General features: G+C 44.6%; 2 protein-coding genes across 4 annotated transcripts in view; both read right to left on the reverse strand.

Moving 5' to 3' along the window:
- C2CD2 (C2 calcium dependent domain containing 2) overlaps positions 1–6,343 on the reverse strand; it is a 50,695-nt gene extending 44,352 nt beyond the window's left edge. Inside the window, exons 1-2 of one of the 2 annotated variants that reach the window (XM_001511343.5) lie at positions 6,172–6,343; positions 5,489–5,913 (exon numbers count right to left, since the gene is read on the reverse strand). In XM_001511343.5, the coding sequence (XP_001511393.2) occupies positions 5,489–5,761 (273 nt within the window). In that variant the 5' untranslated portion in view covers positions 5,762–5,913; positions 6,172–6,343. The remainder of the gene's footprint in view (positions 1–5,488; positions 5,914–6,171) is intronic. The other variant, XM_029083406.2, reaches the window with a different exon arrangement.
- A 5,622-nt stretch (positions 6,344–11,965) lies between these two features.
- On the reverse strand, positions 11,966–25,558 carry ZBTB21 (zinc finger and BTB domain containing 21). 2 transcript variants are annotated; one of them, XM_039914635.1, is made up of 3 exons: positions 25,411–25,558; positions 16,590–19,500; positions 11,966–16,365 (listed from the first exon to the last, which is right to left on the reverse strand). In XM_039914635.1, exons 2-3 carry the CDS (start codon positions 19,485–19,487, stop codon positions 16,345–16,347), a joined length of 2,919 nt encoding a protein of 972 aa, XP_039770569.1. In that variant the 5' UTR covers positions 19,488–19,500; positions 25,411–25,558; the 3' UTR covers positions 11,966–16,344. The 2 variants fall into 2 exon arrangements, with proteins under 2 accessions (XP_039770569.1, XP_028939189.1); XM_029083356.2 differs by having other exon boundaries at positions 11,966–19,500; positions 25,411–25,557.
- Positions 25,559–25,674: the final 116 nt, after the last annotated feature.

The raw sequence follows: 25,674 nt of genomic DNA on the forward strand, positions 1-25,674 counted from the left end.
GGCAGAGAATGTATTAAAAGGAAAGACTAGCCCTGATATCTATTGGGTGTGTGAGACAATGTTACCCTCTGTATTAATCTCTCAAAAAAAAAAAAACCTACAATATTATTGCAACATGGGGAACACATACATTTGCAAATGCTTTTAAATATTTTAAGATTTTTGCCACTGAAATCCTGTGTTTTTTTATGGTATTTGTTAAGCACTTGCAATGTGCCAGGCATTGTACTAGTTGGTACCAGGGTAAAGCTGGATTCACTTAATAAAATTACCAATGTCTCCTCACTTTCCCCTACTGTTTTTGCTTTACATACAGAGGCAAGCAAGTTAAAGGAATAAAGTTTACTATTAAGTCCACACATCAGTTGTGTGCTTGAGGGATGAAGTAGCCCCATATCCTGGATTTTTTTTTACCACCTGTGTTGTGGAGTTTTGTTCTTTTTTATGGTATTTGCTAAGGGCTTACTTTGTACCAAGTACTGAACTAAGCACTGGGATAGGTACAAGACAATCTTGTTGGACAGTCTCTGTCTCTTAGGGATTTAGTCCCTATTTTACAGAGGAGGCAACTGAGGTACAGAGAAGTTATACAAGTTGACCACCTCTGCTGTAGTCCAGAATCCAATCAAGAAATTTTAGATTTTTGGGAAGGAATCCAGAGAGGTCATTATGCTCAACTTTGGTTCTGAAATGTTGGGGTTTTTTTGTTCCATTTAAAATATTTATTTTCAGAATGAACATAAGGCAAAGGACATGGCTATAAATAAAATAACTTTAATTTTATGTATTGCTTTTCCTCACAAAGAACACACCGTATTTCATATATTTTCCCTCATTTGCCCAGGGGACAACCTGAAAGAATCTGGGAAATGAAGAGTGTAAAGGCCAGAGAGGTTACGTTTTCTCCAGAATCAAACGTACCCTCATTTAGAAACAGTGTGGCCTAGTGAAAAGGCTGGGAGACCTGAGGCCTAACCCCACCTACACCATTTGGCTGCTGTATGACCTTGGTCAAGTCACTTTGTTGAACTTCAATTTCCTCATTTGTAAAACGGGGATTAGACTATGAGCCTCAAGTGTGACAGAGCCTAATCTGATTGTTTCTACCCTGGTGTTTAGCACAATACTTACCACATAGTAAGTGCATAACAAATACCACAATTATTATTATTATTACCAGTTCTCTAAAGCCTGAAGAGACAAGATTGAAGCATACAGGCTATGATAAATGACAAAACAACCCATTTGGGACAGTTTGGTTAAAGAGGTGTGTTTTGTCACCACCTCTTTTTCAATGCATGTGTGGGATTTGAGTCAATGACCAGTGGCGTTCAAAAAACAGGACACACCCAAGATCTGCAGTAGGTCAGAGTTTAGGTGTTGGCCCTTGTTCCAATTGATGCACGTATCACATGCCATTTTTTAGATTTTTCAAATATTCCCTAACCTCCTACCCCCCCATAATCGGTCATCAAATTCCCCCGGGGAAGGATGCTGTAGTGGTTTTAAAGATCTTGGAAAAGCTGAGGACCAAACACCCCCAATTCACTAGCCCCAACCCAAGATGGCTGCATTTGAGGTACGGTCACAGTAGGAACGGATCATTTGGATCTAAATGAGTGGAGATAAAGTCCAGTTTAAAGTCTTTCCAGGCATAGAAAAAAGTGCTAGTTTGTAGCTGACAAACATAAAACAGTTAGTTCCTGACTGATCACTCAGTTTCCAGCAGTTTCCTCCACAGGTCTAGAACAATGCTAGCCAGTTAGAGTATTTGCTAAGACTGCATCCTGACTGACTGGCTTTGGGGTCAACAATAATTTCCTCTCCCTCCCACAACTTCATCCTCTCTCTGTATTAAAAAAAGGTCTCGGTTGCCACATCTGAAGGTTCTGCTTGGCTCGGAGAGCTTCCAGGAGGAAGATGGTTGGGAATGGAGAGGTGTACATTCTCCTCTCCCCCTTTCTCCCCAACCCCTATCCGAGTTGGGTTCCTGCAGTACTGACTTCTGACAGAGAAGGCTGTGGTTAAAATGGCCTTGAGGAAGGTGGCAAAGGAAGGTGGCAATCTCACTCTTCCCGATCATGGCTGCCACAGCTAGAAGAGTTTGGTTTCTGAGCCTGGCAGGATCTGTAAACATTCTACTTTCAGTCACGGGAAGCAATGTGGCTTTGTGGAAAGAGCACGAGACAGGGAGTCCGAGAACCTGGTTTCTGAACCAGGCTCTGCCACTTCTCTGCTGTGTGACATGGGCAAGTCACTATTCTCTGTGCCTCCATTTCCTCGTCTGTAAAATGGGATTAAATCCTACCCACTCCTAACTGAACCTGAGTTCTATGTGGGACAGGGACTATGCCCAAACTGATTATTATGAATCTACCCCAGCTCCTAGTACTGTGCTTGGCACATAGTAAGCACTAAATAACAATAATAATAATAACAGTAATAGTTGTAGTAATACTAGTAATGGCCATGTCAGTCATGATGGTAGTTGCATCAGCACCGTGAAGCAAACAGAGAATTAACCATGAGTCCTTGAGAGCATCCCTCTCACACCTACAAAAAGATGTTTTTTTAACCAATTCTTTCTTATTGAATGTTTTAAAGTGCCACTGAGATACATCTCTGATCTAGTCATTTATTTTTCAAGAAATACAATCTGAATTGGCATAATGTCTTCCTTTGAGAAATTCAAAGAGCATTACAAAATATGCATCTCACAAATCTTTAAGAACATGGTCCCTCCTGCTCTCCTCATGACTTAAGAAAAAGAAGTCTAGATCGCCATTTGAAAAAGCACGGGGTTTTATTTATATACTTTTGCCTGTCCCTGACAGTTGACTTTGGACATAATAAAGAGGTCTACTGGCACTCTCTGATCATGCTTCTTGTCAAAAACCACATGGAAAAAGTGAATCATAGGAAAGGTCATGAGAACAGACAGTGTTAATGCATGATAGATCAATAACGGATTATCAGAGGAAAAAGAAGGCACATGGGAATGGATGTCAAAGAGGACAGCCATCCCACTGTTCTTCCAGTGATTCTGTTGCTTCAACTGGAACTGTATGAAAGGCTGGGAGCAGCTCTGTTCTGACCCAGAGTACGTTTAAATTTTTAGCTTTAATACCTCAAGGGTAGTTTGGCTTAATTTTCCAAATATTTTCCTCAATTTCCCACTTCACTTGCTAGAGACCCAGACCATAATAGATACTGGAAGTCATCATCTTCTAGGTCCTGCCACCTCAACCCCGTTTATGGATACAAATGCTAGATCAATGGAATCCACTCCCATTCAAAATAAGTAAATGTTTTCCTATTTATTCTGTTACCTGGTTCTCATTCTGTCATTATTCAGAAACGGTGCTTTCTGAAATATTCAAAACCCCAGCGCTGGTGACCCGTAGGGCCAGTGAACAATGAAAACCTTTATAAAAACTGCAAATACATTCCAGGCTTGCATTCTTCCCAGCATGGTTATAGTAGTAGGCCATGTAACTAATGGGATGATGTCAGTGTCAACAAACCACTCCCAGGAACTAGCCCCTATATCCCCAACCCCCAGCATTGTTGGGGAGGGTGCTGATGGTGACACTCACCCCTCTCAACCTTGGGCCTCTGAGGTGACTAAACCACCGAGTTTATACTCTCAAGCTGCCTAGAGCAACCCTGCACGTCACTTCAAGTGGGACAGCTTGTTGCACCTTGTACCTGTGCAGTTCCTCACCGACACTGGAGCAGGGGCTAATGTGGAGAATCAGCAATATATTTTCAAAATAAATATCCTAGAATCAAAATCAGCATAGATCTCAAACACCCTTTTTGTCAAGGATGATGGGAAAGTTCTCATTCTTTTTTGAAAAATCACACCAAGGAACTTAGAAGATGCGATCCCATGTGAAAAATAGATCAGTAGTGTTTATCGAGCACCTAACTCTGTGCAGTACATTACGTTAAGCACTTGGTATCCTGAAATTCCAACTAAACATCAAGAGAATGTGGGCGAAGCATAAGAGCATAAGCAGTGCCATCGCTGTGCTGAACCAATAATCTAACCCCAGTTCTGCTCTTTGCCTCCCACAGTGTTTCTTAAGTTACTGAAATATGTAACATAAAGTGAAATATTACAAAATTGAGAAAAGATGGCTAAGTAGCTGAACAAGCAGGCTATCCTACTGTAGGAGAAGGTTGGTTTTGGCTACTGCAAATTAGCAGATCTTCAAGAGGGAAAAATTTTGGGCAGTTATGTTAAACAGTGGCAGGACAAGTTACATAATGTAAAGGGGTTTCTTGGTGAAGTTCAACTCTCAGGAATTGGAAGATGCCATTAAATTAAATTTAACATGCCCAAAGAAAATAAATGCGAGCCCATGAACCGGCATTTTAGGAAATCTCATTCAAAGGCCATGCATCTTGAAGAAATCCGCCAAAGAAAGACTGGATACGCAGTAGTTTCGGCAACTTGCTTTGGCCCTCTTCACCTTTGACCTCATTCACCTCTTTGTGTTGGATTTCCCCTTCCTCCTCAAGCTCTTCCTTTCTCTCCATTGTCTTTTCCCCTTCTCCCACATTTTCTTTCACTCCTTTGGGCACGCAGCCTCGGCCCCCGCTTCCCTCCCCTCCAAATAATAATCGTAGTATTTGTTAAACGCTTACAATGGGCCAAGCACTGTACTAATCGCTGGGGTGGACACAAGCAAATCGGTTGGAGGCAGTCCCTGTCCCTCTTGAGGCTCACAATCTTAATTCTCACTTTACCGATGGGGTAACTGAGGCCTACAAGTGTCGTGACTAGCCCAAGGCCACAGAGCAGACGAGCGATGGAGCGGGGATTAGAACTCATGACCCTCTGACTCCCAGGCCCGTGTACTATCCACTTTACCGTGCCACAAACCCCGTCCCGGGCTTCACTTTTGTCTAAGACTGTGAGCCCCACGTGGGACAACCTCATTATTCGTCTCTACCCCAGCTCTTTGAACAGTGCTTGGCACCCAGTGAGCGCTTAACAGATTCGACCATTATTATTTCAAATTACCATTAAGCTAAGGCCCCGCCGGTGCCCCTCCAGTGCTCTCCGGCGGGCGCCAAAGGCGACAGTAAAACCAAATAACGATAAACAAACAAGCCCAAAAGAGTCAGAATCTCCTGGGTTCTAATCCCGGCTCCTCCATCTGTCTTGTGTGTGACTTTGGGCAGGTCACTTTGCTTCTCCGGGGCTCGGTGACCTCATGTGCTACACGGGGACCGAGACCGTGAGCTCCGGGGGGGGGGGGGGGGGGACGACAGGGACTGTGTCCGACCCGATCTGCTGGCATTCAGGACACTGCCTGGCACCAAGGAAGCGCTTAACACCTTGTAGCTACCTGGTGCTTGGCACACAGTAAGGAAGGGCTTAAGACATACCATTGTTATGAAGGGCAAATGCCATGAGGGCAAGACTGGTTATTATTAGGGATACAGGCCACGGTGGGCTCTGCATTTTCCGACTCACCTCTCGGCGCTGGGCTTCGGCATTGAGGGCTGCGATCCAAGCGGTCCGCCACTGGCCGGTCCAGCTGTTGAGGGACAGCACCCAGCTGAGGAGCGAGTCCGTTTCCCGCAGCCGGTCGGCGGACGGGGGGCCTTCGCGCCTCCTGCCCCGGGGTCGCGCCGCGGCCAGGACATACTGCACCAGGTAGGTGCCCACGGTGGCCAAGGCGGCCAGGAAGAGCGTCACCAGGACCGGCCACTGGACCTCACCGAGCCAAGAGCCCAGGCTCGACATGGTGGGACATGCTCGGCCGCTCTCGCCGCCGGTCCCGGGAAGAAGCGGCGTGGCCGGGTCGGGGATCCTCTCCTCTCCTCCCCCGGGACGGGGGTCCGGGCGTCCGCTTCTCCGGGGCCCGGGGCCCGTCGCCTGAACGCCGACTCCCGCAGCTGCAATGAGGAGGAGGGTGCGGGGCGGAGAATAGGAATGACCACGGTTACTAAGAGGCTCTACAGAACCCGACCCCTCGCCACCCCCGGGACTGAGGTTCGGCTGTGCTGGGGAAGGGAGTCGGCGCGGGAGGTGGGTGTGCAAAAGAGGGAGAAAGAGGAGGAGAGGAGGGGAGGGTCGCCCAGAGAGCCCCCCGCCCGCCCCCCAAAGAGCTCGCAACCGAGTGGCCAGGGCGGAGAGGGGAGGCAGGCGCTCACCCGGCGCTGGGATCCCGCCGCCCCCGCTCTGGGGGTCGGGGGAGCTCCTGGGCGAGGAGCTGGTGCAGAGAGAGGGGGAGCCCGGTGGCACGGAAGAGCTCGGCTGCGGGGCGTGCAACTGCTGCCGCCGCCTCCTCCGCCCGCGGCGTCCTCTACGGTCTGGGGGCGGCCAAGCAGTGGGCGCGGGCTGCGGGGGCGGAGCCGCGGGGGAGCGCCCCCTGCAGGCCGCGGGGAGCACGGGCCGGGCTCGCCCCTCCTGCGGCCCCGGGCCGGGACCAGCCGAGGGGTCACGGCCCGACCCCGCCGGCTTAGGGGCCTGGTCACCCCCTCCCTCCCTCCCTGCTCTCCCTCCCTCCCTGCTCTCCCTCCCTCCCTGCTCTCCCTCCCTCCTTTTCTCTCCACCAAGAACCGGGAGAAGCGACGGCCACAGCCCGGCCCTGACCACCGGCTCTTCAACACCCCGAGGCTGGGCTGCCCCCGACCTCCCGCAGGGCCACGGCCACTCACCGCCTCTGCCCGAGCTGGGGGGGTGTGGGCTTATCTCCGCCCCGCAACTCTTTATTTTGGGGCGGTGCACGCGTGGCATTGCGCCTAAGGGGGTGCGGGGGTGCGGGGCTTGGGCCCAGGCTTCATTGCTTTAGCGCTTCTTCCTTGAATCATAGTTGACACGACTCCAACGTGACGTCGTGGGGCATGAGGCCACGGTGCTTTCCCCGAAGAAAAGAACACACACACATCACAGCCACAACAATACAAAGCCTAACATCGACTCTTTCAGATACTTTTAGTTTTATTATTGTTGTTATTATTTCCAGGGTGGTTTCCTAGAAAATCGTCCTCTGGCGAGAAACCGTGTGGGATCGCTTAGAGATTCAGGGAATTCCCTGGAAATGAATAACCCCCTCAGGGGAGGGAACCGGGAATTTCTACTTGTAAGATGAGAGCAGCATCTTTAAACTCAATTATATTTATTGAGTGTTTACGATGTGTAGGGCACTGTACTAAACACTCAGACTGCAATATATCAGAGCTGGTAGACACGGTCCCTGTCCAACCTGTAATTGATACTTCGTAAGTTGATTTCGCTAGATCGTAAGCTCCTTGGGGTCTGGGAGCAGGTCTTCTAACTCTTGCATTCTCCCACGTGTTTACTACACTGCCATGCACGGAGCAAGCACTTACTCAAATCAATACTACTGACGGAGAAAAGGTTGATGATGCTGGATTTTAATGTCTTATTTTAAGGCTCTGGATTACTTTCTTTGAACGAGCCAATGGTGTCTTTTCCCTTACCCACACCGCCCACCCCGAAATTGCAGACTCTAAAGAGAAGGCACTGAAAAACCCACTGAGTTTTATTCAATTTTTGACTATGAAAATGTAAAACAATAGTTCATGCTGTCTACTGGTAAAGTATTCATCCTTTGACCAAGACTGTTCATATTAAATTCAGTACTTTGTTTTTCAGTACTTGGGCCCTCACTGAGTGACCTTGAGTGAGATACTGAACTTATACGAATTCAGTTTCTTCCATCTGTAGCAAAAGATATTTCTTTGCACCTCACTGAGTTAATGAGATTAATGACCCTAATATTAGGAATAATCTTATCATGAAGCTTGAATAATGATAAAACAAAATTTCAAAGAAATTCTTTACCTTAGACTTGCTAAATTTTGACATTTCACCCTGAATCAACTTCTTGTAATCCATCTTCATTCCCTTGTGGTAGATAATTGATTCTAGCAATTCTTTTAAATCTATTTTTAGGCTTCTTCCTGAAGATTCACTCTCAGTGATGCACTGGGTTTTAGATCTCAGCCCACAGATGAACTTTGCTAGTATAAATAAGATGACCAAAGTCACTTCTTTTTACACATTCATCATTTAAGTATTAACCAGGACCCAACATTAGAAGAATTTTTGCCAATTTTTTTAAATTTATGTAATTGGGAAATTAAGCAGTAAATCAGCTCGACAACTCAGTTCCATGCAGCCACGATTATCTGAGTAAAAGAAGAGGAACAAATAAAAAAATCCAACATCCCAAAAATCTTTTTCCTGAAATACCTAAATATCTGCAACTCTGTAGCCTGGGTCATATATTTATACTTGTGTGTTGTTTCCAATGCAGCATTTTTTTTTCAAATGGTTAGGTACATATTTTTGGCCCCCAAGATGAATCCAGTAAGTCTAGGACTTCACTCAGTCAACAGTATTTATTGAGCTTCTACTGTGTTCACAGCACTATAGTCGGCACTCAGAAGAGTGCAATTGAATTACTAGACATGATCCCAATCCTTAATGAATATATAATCTAGCTCACATTACAACTGCAAACGAGAGTCACATAAAAAGTTTGAAGTGTTTTTTGGAAAGACGTATCAGAAACTACACAATTCTGGAACAGTGGCATTGCACAGGAGGAAAAAGATACAAAGATAAAAAGATATAAGATGTACAATTTAGTAATAAGTAAAATGAGGTTATTACTTCTACAGTGAATTTAAAAACTATTTCTGTCACTCCTTTGAATGTATTTAACCTGATGAAATGAAAATGTTCTCTGTAAGTTCTCAGCTAACAATAAAAAAGAAATTCATCGGTAGTACTTAGCCTACTGTATGTAGGGCATTATACTACTTACTTGGGAGAGAGTACAATAGTAATATTTATTAAGCAATCACTAGGTGCCAAACACTGACAAGGGCTCAGTTAGAAAATAATCTAATCAGTCCCAGTCCCACACAGGGCTCACAGTCTAAGAGGTTGGGAGAACAGGCCTTATCTGGATTGTCATGGAGGTAAAGACCAAAGTCAAAACAGTGCGCCTGGTGCAGATCTGAAATTGGCATCCAGGTCTCCTGACTCCCAGACCCATGGTCCCACATGATTTCCTCTGCCACCCATGTAAACATGAGCTCTGCTCTCAAGGAGTTTACAATCTAATAGAGGAGACAGACACTGAAATTATTTAGAAATAGGTGGAATATCCTGGTGAAGGAATGGCTGCATTTACTCCATGTCATGATGCTTTGGAAGCTAGCTAGACACGTCGCTGAATTCTCCAGTTCTTTTCGGGGTTCCTGTCTGTCAGAGCAGCTTCCAATCAGCAAGACTGCAGCTTTGCACGCGAGATATTGCCCTACTTTTCACCTAGTGGAAACCCCAGGCCCCCAAAGTCATTTCCAAGAAAGGATAACTGCTGGTTATTTCAGATGTCTGGCAGATCAGAAAAGCAAGAGGGAAGACTTGTGGCTCAATGGACACATCCATTTCTAACATGACAATCCTCAAATGATTTTGAAACAGCTGCCTGTGAGCAGGGGCGGGTCTCAGATCTGCAGTCGTGGGACTGGGTAGGAAACAAGTAACACTGGAATGCATGGCAGTGCCGTTCTGCCCTGGAAAGAGGTCACTATCATTTAGGCTTGATAGGAGAAAACCCCTCTACTCCAATGAGGCCAGCATTTAGAATGTAATTAACTAAATATTAATATAGTGTGGTTCAATCACAGCCAAGGACAGTACACACTAGTTAACCAGCTCTACTTTAAAAAAAAAATAAATCCCCTCACATCCAAAAATCATTTCCAACAGCTTTTCTGGGAGTCTGGAATTTACAGTGTACAAGGGGGATGCTTGGCCTTTTCTATTCTTAATTTTTATATAAATCAATTATGGCAACTCCAACAGCATAAACTGCTTTACCACCTTTGACAAATCACTTAGCCTGAGTTTGCCTCCCTTTTCCCTTTGAACACTGTCACCCACTTGCAAGCCATGGGACTTGGTGACAGGGGCTGTGGCATGGAGGATTGGGTGCTTACAGAGAAATACTGGATGTGAAGGTATCCGGTGGCATATCCATACTGGACACAGACAGACCCGCTAAGACATAGATTGTTCAGTGTGAGACTGTATGAATGGCCTGCTTATATTCGCAGTTAACTCATTATCTTGCTTTTATCTCATCTCTTGCCTCCTCCATTGTCTGTCTCTGGTTCAGTTTCTTTTCTGGTATATGTTGCCCTTCTTGGCCCCTCAGAGATTTCCTTCTCTTCTCCTGAGGCCCCCCATCTTGGCTCTTCTGGCCCTCAGAGACTCCTACCCTATGCTACTTAGCCATTCTGAGAGCCCACTACACTCTGCTTATTTAACTCTGACTTGAGGTAAGGCATAGTCAAATTAGGTTTTTTTCTCTTTTCCCTCCTTTTCCTCCTCCTCCTCTTCATCTCCCCTGCTCCTTGATGATTCATTTAAGGTTCTTTTTCTCATCTGTCCTCCCTCTCCTCCCACTGTCAGTAGAGATCGTGACAGGTGATTCTTTATTACTGTATTTACATAGAAATGCCAAACCTTTAAAGTGTTCCAAGTATCTTGGAGTTGGCGCTATGTAATTATCCATTCATAATAAATCTAATTTGTTAAACCAGAATGGGGTGGATTGTTTCATAAAACACTTAGCTAGTGGTGTTTATTATTCTTAGCTTACCTATGAATATAGGTATAATGCTGATAGGAATAAAATAGAGTACATAGGTACCAAAATTAGTTTGGAGGTTTCCTGGAGGAGGTGGTACTTACCGGTGAAACTTTGGAATGACCCGTTTGACCTATGTAAGTGCAGTAGGAAATGTCCTGACATTTGGAGGGGTGACTTTGGGCTAAACATGACCAAGTGCATGGGGAAAAAAACAAAAAACAAAAAACTGACAATTCACAATAGAAAGTTTGGGGTGGTATTCTGTGCACCTAGAAAAATCAATTATCATATAGTGAGGGATAAAATGGGCAGAAGAGGCAAACATCAGCATTGACATTCCTGGAGATTTGAGGGTTAAAGATTATAAGCTGTAAGCTTCTCAAAGGCAGGGATGTATCGACCAACTATTTTGTATTCTACTTTCCCAAATGCATAGTACAATGCTTGGCACAGAGTAACTTCTTAATAAATACTGTAATTATGATTAATATTAATTACAAATACCATAGAATAATTCACCAAAAAGATTTACTGATGTTTGTTTTTGAAAATTCAAAGCCATACAAAGGTGAGGAATTAGCCAAACAGCCCAAGAAACTGATGGTGGGGTGGAAGGGAGAGGAGGAAAAGAGAGATTGGGTCCAGGAGGCAGGGAGCAAAAGTGGTAGGGAGTCTGGCTACTTCTCCCCTATCTTTCGCACCCAACCAAGCAGATTCTGTTCTCAGGAGCACAGCAAATGACATTTTAGCCTTAAAGCCTCCATATGAGAGTAACCTAATGTATTTTAATGAAATAAAGCACATGTCAAATGGCCCTTAGGAATACTGAAAAGAATAACAAACTAGGTATGCTGAGTCATCAGAAGCCACTCCTTAAGTGAACTGGGAGAAAGCTGTAACTGAGGAGACTAAATGGACCCAGACCACCCTTGTTTTGAATAACTGGATTACTTGCTTCTCTGTCAGCCTCCATTATCACCTGGATTCCTCTTTGACTTTTTTTTTTTTAACTCTCCCATTCCCTCCCAAGCTCCTTCTGGTTTTCAAATTTTTATGGCTAATTTATATGGAACTCTATGAACAGCAAGCAGTTGAGACTCTTCAGAGGAAAACTGCCATAGAAAGCAAATAAATGCCTTCTCCAAGACACTTGTTCCATTCAAGTGACCTGTAAAACGGCTAAATGATCATGCTGCCTCAAAAGAACTGAAGGAGCTACCTTTGACTAATATTTTCACACACACCCCAGAAATTATAAATGAATTATGATGAATTGCTCCAAAACCCTACCAATGAGAGACACTTAAAACTCAAAAGAAACGAAGTATAAATTTATTGGACTCCAACAATTTCAGTCAAGATCTAAGCAAAGGAAACAACACAGACAGTAGAAAAGTGATACAAAGAAGCAATGGATTAACATCAGATTAAGAGAGTAACCTATACTTATAAATTTAATTCAAAAAACTTTATTCCTAATTAAAATTCAACAATGATATACTATATCAAGAAAAATATACAATAGCTACAAAATATACAGTATTATAAAATTGCTCCCCTGATTTGACTTCCTTTCATGACCATTTTACTGAAATTTAGAAATAGTGAAGGTAATTTCAAAAGATTTTTCACTTGAAGATTGGTTTTAGGTTAGGTTGTGTCTACACAGTGGCAACCTCTTAAAAGAAAAAAAAAATTAACCAAACAGTACTGAATCATTTCTAAAAGGGTTACCATGAGACACTTGAGAGTTGTCAATAAAACGTTTGACAAAACATAATATAATACATAGATAATATCATGAAATGAAAAAGGTCCAGTAATTGACCTTTCCCTAGGAGTACTGAATACCCTTCACAAACTAGGGAATTAAACTAAACAAAATCAAAGCAATGAGCTAACTTACGCTAGTCAAAATGAGTAAAATGTAAATAGGGAGAAAGCTAAATTTTGAAACTTTTTTCAAGTTTAAAAGTTATAGTATTATACAGAAGAATATTTACTAAAATCATTTTTACTTCAATGTCCCTTTAAGTTTTAAAAAACGGCAAATATACATTAATGGACATTAAAAACTAATACAATCATATTTAACTCAATGCCAATATACTAAGTGCAATATGCCAAAATCTATTTCTGCATCGCATTGTCATCTTACTGTGGTGAAAAAAAAAATCTAGGTAATCATACCTTAAAAGGTACTGGACTATCCTAAACCCTATCTTTGTTCCATATTGAGCCATATTCTACCTTTGTTCCTCATCCAGTCTCTTATTAGTACCCAGCAGCAGTTTCATGCAAAAATATTATTAGAATTTAGTTTCTGGAACAAGAAGACTGGAATTACATTCAAATTCGACCCACTGCTTCCCAGAATATAACGGCTGGAGACAAATCATCTATTAGTTAAGGCAAATACAGTGACGTACTCCTACCAGAATGTTCTCTGCATACTTGGCAAAATTTTAAATTTATACAATAAACTATAGGATTAGCTTTAAATGAAACACTCAACTGCATGAAATTTCTAGTGTTGCTCTGTTAAACCCACCAGTGTTCAGTTATATTCCTTACTTTGAATGGTTGATATAACATTGCAGGATTTGTCATAAGACCTTTTTTGTTTTTGTAAGAAAACAATCATTCAGGAACTTAATTCTCAGTGTAACAAATAGATATGAAAACAAATGTATGCTCGTCCCATAACACTTTAAGAAACAGGCATCCTGAATAACCACAAGGAATAATATAAGCTCTGTATATTTTTAAAGGTAATAACAGAAAAGGAAGGCCTCACCAAGTGGACATTTTAACATCAAAATTAAGAATTACTGAATTAATGAGAGACAACTTCTTTTGTATCAACAATCTGCCTTTTATTCTGGTTATGGCCAAGCTAAACATCCTTAAAAGCTCTTTACTGAATAATAAGCAGTTAACATTTCTTTTCCATTATTTTACTCTTAAACATTAAAATTACACAAGTGGAAGCATATTTAATTTCATATTCTCCAAAATAAACACACTCTTTCAGCCCAATGCCTTTAAGGTACTGTATAAAAAGCAATAGAAAAACCAGAACTATGTATAAATGTTTCAGATTCAAAATTCTATTTGGAGCTCCTGTGTTCTTTGACTGGACAAAATCGGAATTAATTTATGACACAAGGCAAAATATCCCCCAAATTAGAAACTTTTTCAAATCTGACAAACTGAGAGACTATTTAGATAAAAAATATTTTACAATACATATTACATTTGAAAAAAAAATATTCAAAAATGTGGCAAAGTTTCAGGTCCCTGTATTTAGAATTCTACAAGGCCAAAGATATAGTATCAAAGAATTATTCCAGATTAAATTAATCTGATTTTAATAATTACGCTGGTTATCTCTCTGAGGGTGAGAGATCATTTTTGAGGCTAAGCATACTCCAGGTTTACTAAGAATACAAAGTAGGGTTTATTGAAGTGAAAACCCAGGGACCCTCTTATTTCTCAAGAATAGCATGTCTTCCAATTTTTTTCTACCTGATGCATAGATTTCTTCTCCCGGGCAATTGTAAAAATGGCAATTGTCAAATCTGGCTAAAATGTGGCTTAGTTTCACTCTCCTATAAATTAAACTTGTTCTTATACAAAAATGAGTTAAAAGTAGGAGAAAAGAAAGGGATGTAATTATTTTATGTGGTGTTTTGACATTCTATTGCATTAGTTTATTTCAGGGAAAGTATGTTGTTTCATCTGCTATTGTGAAAACATAATGAATTCCGTCGTGCCTTTTCCCCAAAGATCCTGGTGGATACTTACTGAATTATGTTTTTTAAAAAAGCCTAATAGTTTCTTCACACCATTGAACTGGAATGTGGGGAAAACTTGAGATAGGCGTAATGTTGGTCAGCCACAGCAATAGCTTCGTAAGCACAGAAAATTATTTCCTAGCTACAGCAGTTTCTCATGCATCTGAGAAGCATCTGAATTTTAATCAGATTGGGCTCTAGTATTACTTGTGTAGTGTTAATTGTACTATTTTAATTTTATTCCACCCCACTCCATCTTAAAGCCTAACTGGAATACCGAAATGGATGACCATAGTTATGCATCATTTGCAATAGACCGCATCGTTTTTACTCAGTATATTTCCATACTGCCAGCCACACCTACAGAAACGAGAAAGACTTGGCTAAAATTGACGGTTCCAATCAATAATGGAAATCCAAATGAATGGCAAAAACTAGTTTTGGACGCATACTGTTGTTCTAGCAATACCTATAGCATTACTAACGTTAACTTTTCCAGGTGTGACTCGGAGCAATAGGATGGTATTACAGTTTCGATATGGAAATCACAATTGTTCCTGTGATTTAAAGAAACCAAAAAGATACACCAGCAAACCCTACAGTATAAAATTTCCAGACAAATGACAAAATGTGGCAGAAAAAAACTTCTCATATTTTATATATGGTATCTGAAAAACATAAAAACTTGTAGTGTGTTTTTCCTCTGCTTGAAGCTAGATATGTAAAATTATTAGAAAGTCTGATAAATTATTTTATGCAGGGTAATGTCCGGTATCTCCGCCAATACCTGTTCCAATCTAGCCCTGGAAATTATTCTTGGTAGTCTTAATCAAAATTAGTGCCCCATATAAAGGTATTGCCTTTTGTTTCAAGGCTATGTTGTGCATTTCAAGTTACTGTTTTCATACATTCCACCTCAAAATTCTTAACAGAGGAAACACAAAACTTTTCTACCTATCCAAATGTTATTTTGCATTAATAAACAGAACCATAGCTTGTAATAGGACAACACAGCTGAGTCACAGTGCTGTTTTGTTACAATTACTATAGTTACTGAGGTGCCTACAGTTAAACTGGCCTCAGGCCTTTCACAAAACAGTACGTTTTCATTTCCAGAGTCTTTCTTAGAGTTTGGCCATTTTAAATTATGGTATTAAAAGCTGACAGGTGTTCTGCTCTTTGTATATAAAAATCCAAGTATTACTATTGCTGATGTTAGCTTTTTCTAAATTTTGCACGATGTCCATGTGATAACAAAACAATTTCACGTGACCTTAGAATGCCAAACATTCATTTTCCTTAAGTGTCAGGTGAACTCCTAAAAGTTGAGGTTTATATTTATTATTGCTAAAGGATACTAACTCTAAATCAGTACGGCAAAAATACTCCAACAACTTCTTCCCTAGAAAGTCAAGACTCCAAGTGCATGGCTTGGATTTGTATGGAGCTTATATGTTTAATAGAATCAAAACAAGAAGTCTGTTACAGAATTCCACTAAATTTGAACGCACGGTCAAAAGCCAAGATTTAAAAATATATACTGATACCATGGGACGTGGAACCATGCATACGATCAGGATGTGATATTTCACCATTATATTAAATCATTCTGTTTCTAGAAGGTCCCAGATCACAATACTTTGTTTTTCAGAAGTTTACTTAAAATTCTACTTAACTCCATCATTACCCCAAATCGTAAATTGAAGCAGCATAACAAGTTCTAACCTTTATTTCCCCGCCCGCCCCCAAACACACATTTTGGGCTCTTACCCATTTTGCAACCCATAGCACAAAACTTCTGAAATATCTTAGAAACGGTCTCTCCGATTCTTCGACAGCAGGGAGAAGGTGCCTGGCTCTTTCAATTGTGCGTCTGCTCGTGACTCCAAAGGCTAAATGCAGTCTTGAATGTCCTGTGACAAAGTTTACACATATACTGCCTTTTAAATGTGATGGCCGAAAGGGGAGGAGCATGGTAAAAGAGGGTATCTGACTCTTGGGGGACGAATAATTTCTCAGTAGTAGTTGGACCCTCGGTCATCCCGGTGGGACTGTCAGGCTCCAGGGGTTGAATTTTGGGCAATGGTGGAGGTGGAGGCAGAGGTGGCGGAGATGGTGAATTAGCGGGGGGACACACCTCGGGTTCTTTCTGCCCAGGATCTTCCGTAGCCTGAGACATGTGGGACTGGAAATGGCTCCAGAGACGAAAGTTGGTGCGAAAAGCTTTGTTACACACGTGACAGATGAACGGTTTCACGGAGCACAGGAGCTCTTGGTGCCGCTCCAGTTGCTTGTGAACGGTAAACATTTTTCCACATTTTTCACAGGGCCATAACCCACTGTCCTTACTGGGGGCAGCTTCCTTGGGCGCTGCGCTGGTTTCGGCCCCGTCGTCCTCCATGTCGTCTGCGGGTTCCTCTTTGATTTGAATTTTGAATTGCTTGGAGATGCTCAGGTCTTCCGGGAGACACGAGGAATCCTCTGAATCAAAATTGATCTGTTCCGAAGAATCGCTGAATACCCCGTCTTCTTTTGGGGTGGCAAGGTGATTGATCTTATTAGGCTCCGATTGGGACTGTAGCCTTGAAGCGGTAGGGACTTCACCGTTGTGGTCGAGGACGGGTAGGGGGAAATTTTCGGCGGCCGACATGGTGTTCTGATTATGAACTTCGACCTGATGACGCCAGATGCTAAAGGAAGATTTGAAAGTACGCATACACTCAAGGCAAGTCAGCTTCTTGTACTCGCACTTGCTTTCATGTTCATGCTTCAGCTCTGGGGAAAAAAACCTAAGGCTACAGTAAGGACAGACGGTTGCGTTTCGGCAGAGTCGCTCATGGTTCCCCTGTTCTACGAGAGAGGAGAGCTTCGCGCTGCAGAGGCGGCACTGGTAAACCTCCTTGCTTTCAACTGGATTTTCAAGGCGGACGTGCTCTTTCTGCTTCGCCACTTTATTTACAGCGATTGGCTTTTCTCCAGGGTGCATTTTTATGTGCTGTTTAAACTGGGAGAGGAAACGATAAGCTTTCCCACAATAAGTACAAATGTAGGCTCCTTTGGTTCTGGATCTCAAGTTCCTTTTGATGACTTGCTGTGCTTGTGAAGTGGACTGTCCCTGAAAGCCTTGCTTGCCCCGCCTTAGCTTTATGATCAGAGCTTTTTTGATCTCTCGCTCTCTCACGATATCAATCAGTTTTCTTTGGAATTTCTCATCCAAGATCGCGTGTGAGCTGGAGGCTGGTGATGGATTCTTCACAATCCCATGTTGTGTCTGGCAATGGGTCCACACCTTGAAGTTTGTGTGAAATCTCTTGTGGCAAATATCACACGCGTAGGGCTTCTCTGGATTGTGGTACATGTTGACGTGACGGTGAAGACCGGCGGTGGATCTGAAAATCTTAAGGCAATGTTTGCATTTAAATTTCTTGTTTGGCCTGGTTTCTTCCAACTCACTGTACTCATCTTTACTGACGTCAGAATCTGGGAAGTCGGCATCGAGGTGAGAGGGGCTGGATCCTTCTTCGAAATTATCCTCCGATCCGGGAGAACCCTGCTCGTTCACCTTCAGTTTTTTTAACGGTAACCTCCTGTCTGCTTGAAAGCGCCTTTTGGCTGGAAGTCTACTGATATCCCTGTGATCGTCTTCTGTTTTAAAAGAACAGTCTTTATTGGCTGACGACGAAGCATCTCCCACCGTGACTCTGATGATTTCAGAAGGATCAGGGAGCGGGCTGCTCGGCTCGGTTTTTATTCGGACCTCGGTAACGGGAGATGCTCCCTCCCTGTCTGTCGACTGAGAGGCACTGAAGGACCTAAGGCGATGGGGGTGGACCACCTGGACCTTGTCATCGGGGGCGGTTTTCTCTGCAGGATCTTTGGCCAACAGCTTGTGGGATGCCGCGCTAAATGGGTTCCCCGGTGAGTCGCTTGTCCCCAAAGACGAGCCTGGCGCCGACTTCAAATCGGCTGAAGGTGAATACACAGGGACCTGGCTGTCCATCGACAATGACCTTCGGAGGAGGCTTTTGACAAGTGGCCCACTCCGGTCGATACTTTGGCTTCCAGGACCAGACCCACTAGATGGGATCACCAGTCCTAATTTGGAGTAGTACAACAAGTTTCTGTTTTCTCCTTGATCGTTCCCTTTGCCCACTTCTCGCAGCACATATGGGGCCTCGGCCGAGCCACGGAGAGTCAAAACCGGTGGCCGGGACCTCTTGGAGGACAGCTCCACAGGTTTCCCTCTGGGGAGCTGGCCACTTCCACCTGGTTTTTCATCTGCAGTTTCTCTGTCCTGTAGAGGCTTCAAAGGCAAGGCTGCATTTCTCTTCCCCAACCCACTTCGGTTCGGATCTTCCAGGGACGCAGGAGGGTCGGGAAGGCTGCCGTAGCTGACAGAACCTTCCTTTGACCACCTTCTTTCGCCGACTGCCGTAGTGTGAAGTGGCTCGCTGGGTTTGGTCACGTGGGATCTGCTAGCATTAGTCTTGACGGCAATGCAGGGTGGAAGCTTTAAGGTATGGCTTAGGTCATGTTGGGCTTGATTGACACTCTTCCCTTGTGCTTCATTTCTGCTCTGACAAACAATGACACTTCTCTTCTGAGAGCTGCCTTCATCCTCTTCTTGAAATGCTATTTTTTTACTAGGGCAGGTTGGAAAAGGGGCTTGAGGTGTCTTGGAAACAATGTTAGTAAGAAAGGAAATACCTAGGCTGTAACCCAGTTCTTGTACAGCAGCAAGACTGTTTTTCTCAACAAATAAAGATGAAGAATAAATGTAATTTAACACATTGTCAAATGCATCTGGTTCACAGAAGTCAAGCTGAAACACTGACTGGGTTTCATTCTCCTTGTTTGTGAATAAAGTCTGAAAGTATTCACTGCTGGCAGCCAAGACATTTTTATGAGCTCGAAATTTTTGATCTCCCACTATTAGAAGAACATCACACAGTTGTCCTTTGAGACGTTCCTCATTTAGTGCACTTAAGAGAGAAATGGCATGTGCTGGGTTTATATAGTGCAGAAGTCCCTCCATTGTTTGGCTTTATCTAAAAGACAAAAGCATTCAGTGTTATGAACAATCCGACAAAAAAAAATCTGTGACAGCGCGTGTACATAAGAATTCAAAGTTTTGGATACAGACACATTGTATCCCAAGCTAACATTAACACTGAAGAATCCAAAGAACTAAAGAATGATAAATAGGACAGTGGGCTTAGAAGGGGCTTAGTACAGTGCTCTGCACATAGTAAGCACCCATTAAATGCCACTGATTGATTAATAACTGTGGCATCTGTTCAGCATTACTAAGTGCCAAGCGTTCGGGTAGATACAGCATAATCAGATTAGGTATAGTCCCTTGTCCTACATGGGGCTCACAGTCTAAGGTAGAAGCGAGGGAACTGGAGCAAAGAAAAGTTAAATAACTCACCCAAGATCACATAACAAACAAGTGTGGGAGCCAAGAGCAAAATTAAGGCCTCCAGACTCCCAGTCCTGTGCTCTTGCCACTAAGCCACACTTCCACTCCCACTTAAAGATAGTTTTAAAGAAAGGCTGAATATAACTAGACCGCAATCCCTTCTGCCGCTCCCAATAGACTCTGAGCCTGCCGCAGGGGCACTCGCCAAAGCCTTGCCAGGTCTTTCCCAACGCCCCGAAGCTGCTGTTGCAATTGGAGGCCCAAGGTTCGGAGGTAGCTGAGGTTTGAGTGGCAGATTTGAAGCTGGTTAAGGCCTGCAGCGGGTGGAAGTGCAGTAGCTTCTGGCTCTGAACCTGCCAGGGAGGAACTGAACAATCCCTGCGTGCTGCAGCCCCAGCGCTGAGACAGCCGAGGTTCGGGACTGTTGAGGCCGTACTGAAACCAAGCAGGTGAGACGGAGAAGAGGAGAAAGCGTGGGATTTGAGGAACATCTTATGGGCATTGGACTTCTTCTGTCTCCTCTAGGCAGACTTCACACCTATGGTATATCAGACATCCTTCCTGGGTACAGCCGGACGTTGAACTTGAGTTGTATCGGGGACCTAAATCAGGTCTTGGAGGTAGGAGCGGAGGCACAGTGAAGGAGCAGCCGCGGGGGGAGTATAACAGGTTCAGCATGTTTTATATACACTCTTTAGCTTAGTTTTCACTTCTGGAAAATTTAGAGAGGGTGAAATTATGGCTGTCCATCAGCGACATTAGCTGAAAGTCCACTCTGGGCAGAGCATTCTATCAGACCCCATGAGGTTGAACGAAGGAAGGAGAAGAAAAAGTTTTTGCTCCCAAAGAGCTCACGGCTCATTCAATGATGAACACCCTTACATAGAACTTTTTGCATTTTTTCGGAATACTTGTAATGCAAAACCATATTATTTGCTTCATTTTATAACTGGGAATTAAGAAGTTAAGCCTCAGGGTCTCCAATTAAAAGAATGGACAAGCATTTCTTAAGAAATGAACAGTGTATTCTTAACTTGATTTTTTTTCTTTATTTCTGTGTTCGTGTGTCTGCTTTTCTAGATGAATTCTTGGGGATGGGCTTTTTTTTGTTTTGTTTTGTGGGAGGGTGTTCGCTGTGTACTGCATCAAGTAGGAAAGGTCCTACTCACGTCCCCGCTTATCTGCCATTTTCTCTGATAGTCTCTTTTTAAATCTGGGTGAAAAAGTGCTATCTTCACCTCTTAATTATAATCTGTAATTAGGATTCTAAATTCTGATTTTCTTTGGAAAGTTAGCTCACTCTCCACTGAAATCTTGTAGTAGGGCCTGGGTATTAGGGGACCTGGGTTCTACTCCCCACTCAAACACTTGCCTGCTGTATGCTGTGTGTAAGTCAATTCACTTCTCTGTGCCTCGGCTTCCTCATCTGTAAAATGGGGGATTTAATACCTGCTCTCCATCCTTCTGAAGATCCTTCTGTCCCTATGGAACAGGGACTGTGTCCAAACTGATTATCATATATGTGTGTGTGTATATGTCACACACCCTAGGGTTTAGTACAGTGCTTAACACATAGTAAGTGCTTAATACCATTATTATTACTACAATTATCATCTGAACTTGGCTGAACAGGCTTAATTCTCAAATCTTTGTGAGTCCTCTCAAAACAGAATAAAGGCCAACTTGAACACTGCTGGGCTTGGCAGTGCGTCTCCTCACCCAACTGTCATGCTATGAGTACAGTTAAACTTATGGTACTTGACTTTTCAGTTTCACAAGCAGACTTCAATTTATGCTCCTACCTGGGAGTTAAGGTGATCTGTTCACTGCCTGATGTGTGGTGAACTTGACTGGCCCTCTCCTCTGACCAGAAATTATGTGGTCGAATAATTCTGTTGATGAAGTCTTGGGGCAAGTAACTGTTTACAGTCCTCCAATTACTTCATTTTATAATCTTATTTCTTGTTACATCATGGATGCACTTGGTTTCTTTGCCATTCTAATGACACTCGTTTACATTGAGATAGGAGAAATAAAGTTCTCTCCTTTTTGGGTGAACTCTTCCCTGCAGTCCTAATGGAACGCCTCATACCCTGACCCACATACCATATTACACAACTAGCATCCTTACAATATATTCTCTATCCTTCTCTGAAGCTCTAGGTATTGTCTATTGCTATTAGTGAGAAATCAAGACAAGATATACTAATATAGCGCATTCCTGGTAACCAATTTCAGTTTTGTTCAATGGTAAAGACATTCCCCTTTATTCTCCTCACCCAATAAAAAAACTAAATCAGAGCTCAGAACCCGTGAGAATCTACCTGAATCAAACTCTTAACTTAGGCATTTCTCCCTCTCAGGAAGATCTTAAGAATTAACTTATTGAATATTTTGAAAACGAGGCACAGAACAATAAACATTTTATGATAAACTAAATGGGGATGGATTCTCCCGTTGAGTTTGGTGAAAGAGCCCGAGGCATCAGGTTGAAGACCCTGTGGGAAGGAATTGATTACAAACGCTAATGGTTTGCCACTTGTCTCCGCCAGAAGTGTGCAGGATGCTGGAGCAGCGAGCTAAAATAAGTGAATTGCCTAAGCTATTCACAGCTACAAAAGCTATACATTTTTAATCCTATAAAGAAGTGCAACTCTTCATTACAAGGATTATTCATCGCATGATTAAAAACTTAAGTATTTTACCCTAAAATTAAGTTTAAAGGACAAAAACCACAAACCCTTACACTTGCTACTGCTATTATATACTTTCCCTGTGATTGTGACATAGTACATATAAATGTTAGGTGTACTCTGGACTGTAGTCAATCAGTGGTATTTATTAAGTGTTTTCTATGTGCAGAGCGCTGTACTAAGCGCTTGGGAGAGTACAATTTAATAAAGTTGGTTGACATGATTTCTGCCCACAAGACCTTTACAATCTAGAGGGAAGGCTTACAGTCTAGTAGGATTAGTCAATTGCAGATGATCTCCTCTCCCCCACCAACACCCCTCCCTTCCTGCCACCTCCCCCCCCCCCCATCCCACTGGTTATAGTCACAATGTGATGATGTAACCAGACAGTACGGTCATAGTCAAACCAAATTAATCGACAGTATTTATTGAGGGCATAATGTGTGCACACACTGTAATAAGGGGATGGGAAAATACAACAGAATTAAGTGAGCATGATTCCTGTTCTCCAAGAGCTTACAGTCTCGAACGGGAGGCAGATACTAAAATTAGAGATAGAAGAAATAGGGTATGAAGATAAGTGCCACTACTGTGTGAATGCCCCAGTGTCTCAGTAGTAGGAATAGCAATTGTATTTATTAAGCACGTACTGTGATCAGAAAACTGTTGGAAGCACTCCCGATCAGATCAGACTGTAAGCCCATCAAAGGGCAGGGACTGTCTCGTCTGTTACCGATTTGTACATTCCAGGCGCTTAGTACAGTGCTCTGCACATAGTAAGCGCCCAATAAATACTATTGAATGAATGAATGGAGGAGAATACTCGGAGGGGAATTAGATCTGGTTACTGTTCCTCGGGGAGGGGGTGGCTCACAAGCCAGGAGTATAAGTGGGGAGAAGGGACTGGAGACAGACACGTCAGTGTTAAGTAGGGGAAAAGTAAAGCGGGGGAATTAGAAAATCAGAGACAGCCTTCTGGAGGGGATATGCTTTCGGAAGGATTTAGAAGATAGGGAGCGCTGCGGTTGACAGATGAAAAAATAGAGGGGATTCCCACAGAGGTGTTTTAGGCGGCTGTATCTTAATTACTAAAATTTAATGTCTACTTTTAAATATACGATTGTAAAATCAAACATTAACAGGCAGGCTCTATGATTCTCAGCTCTCCCCCAAACACTCTCTTAATAGTTCAGATCCACCCTGGTAATCTGCGAGACATTAAAACAACTTCTGGGATGAGAGGTGGGTGCTACCCCTATTCAAAAGGCAACTCTGCCTCCTGAAATTAACGAGCAAAACCGTTCGCTTCTGGATCTCCACGGTATCACCTATCCGAATAAGGTTTTTGGAAGCAGCAGGAGGGGTAGTTGGTATTCTTCGGTTAGAAGGGCAAAATGTCACTGTTACTATTTTTTTCCAAAGTCTCACTGGGTTGTTCACAGCAGGACGGGGCTGAGGTTGTGGCCAGTGCGGTAACCGCCATCGGAGACGGGGCTGGATCCCGGCCTTTCGACTTTTTAAGATGGGTCTATAGATTTATTCCAAGCCTTAAATGACCCACTTGGAGGTATTTTGGGATGCCCCACGCCTCGGGGACGGGTGGGTTACAACCCCAAAGGGATGGTGGAGAAGTTACTGATGGTGGCCACCGCCCTGCTCCGAAGTTTGGGGGGGTGGGACGGAGAGGCTGGGGTTCAGGGCCCCCCAAACTTCGCCTGGGGTGCAGAACTCGGTCCTGGGGTGCAGAACCAGGTCCTGGGATGCCCCTTACGCTGACCTGAGTTCGAACTAGGACAGCCCCGGGAGGACAGGGCACTTGCTGACCCTAAGGGGAGGTAGGGTTGCCCCCTAAGAGTCTGAGCAAGACGAATTGGGGGGGGGGGGGACCCCGAGGAGGTCCGGCCACCTCATCCGCTCGCCTGCACGGTCTCTGAGCTGCTGCTGCAGAGGAGGAGGAGGAGGAAGCCGGGTGCAGGAATGAGAGCGAGCAAGACTGCAAGGAGGCGTCTGCGGGGTGGAGGGGGAAGAATGGAGCGATGAAGTTGGACGAGACCGTGGCTTAATGCAAAGAGCCCGGGCTTTGGCGTCGCAGGCCGTGGGTTCTAATCCCGCTCCTCCACTTGGCTGTGTGACCTTGGGCAAGTCACCTAACTTCTCTGGGCCTCGGGTTCCTCACCTGGGAAACGGGGACTGTGAGACTGTGGACCACCTCATGACCTACCCCAGCGCTTAGGCCAGGGCTTGGCACGTAATAAGCGCTTAACAGCACCATTATTATTATTATAATCCCTTGGGGAGATTGTTGGGGGGGGGGGGAACCTCTCAGGCCATTAACACAGAAGGTCCCGCGCATGCCCAGGATGCCCCTGCCTCGCTCCCTGGCGGGGGCGCGCCGCGCGCCCCTGCGCTCTTCCCTGCCGCGCGAGCACGCGCCCCGCACATGACGGCGTTTCAACCGTTCTACGCAAGGGGCGCGCGCGCCGCCAGCCCGCGGGGGAGGGAGGGTTAAGGGGAACTGGCTCAGAGGGCGGGGTGAAGCCCGGTAGGGGAACGGCACATGCGCACTAGGAAGGACGAAGCCCGCTGAGGGCACCGAGCCTGCGCAGTAGGGCCGGGCGAGCGCGCGTCGGGCATGCGCACGCGTACTGCGGCCCTCGGGGCGGGAGGGGGGGGCGCCGCAACCCGCCGGTGGCGAGAAAAAAGAGGAGAGAAATCACCTCAGAGTTACGTCAGGAAAGGCCAAGCCGGCCGGGGAGGCCGGAGCCGACTCCGGGGCCCCGCCGTTCCCCGACCGCGGCGGGGGGAGGGAGGGGGGACACACGCGCGACGCGGCCGTTACTCACCGACCCCTCGGCGGGAGGCGGGTCCCGTCGGGCTCAGCCCGCGCGCGCCGCAGCCGCCGCCGCCGCCGTGATTCCATCCATCTTGAATTTGACGTCATCCCACACCAGGGATGAGGTCATCGCCGGCAGCCCTCGTCACGTGCGCGGCGTTCCGATTGGCCGGGGCGCGCGCGCGCGCGCGCGGGCGAGGGGTGGGAGGGAGGGGGCGCGCGGGCGGCCGCTGAGGTGACTCCCGCCGGGCTGAGGGGGCGGCGAGGACCGGCC

Source organism: Ornithorhynchus anatinus, chromosome 18 (genome assembly GCF_004115215.2).
Source record: "Ornithorhynchus anatinus isolate Pmale09 chromosome 18, mOrnAna1.pri.v4, whole genome shotgun sequence".
Classification (NCBI taxonomy): domain Eukaryota; kingdom Metazoa; phylum Chordata; class Mammalia; order Monotremata; family Ornithorhynchidae; genus Ornithorhynchus; species Ornithorhynchus anatinus.

Coding starts and splice junctions, on each gene's coding strand:
- ZBTB21 (XM_029083356.2), bottom strand. CDS start 19,487: ATGGAGGGACTTCTGCACTATATAAACCCAGCACATGCCATTTCTCTC.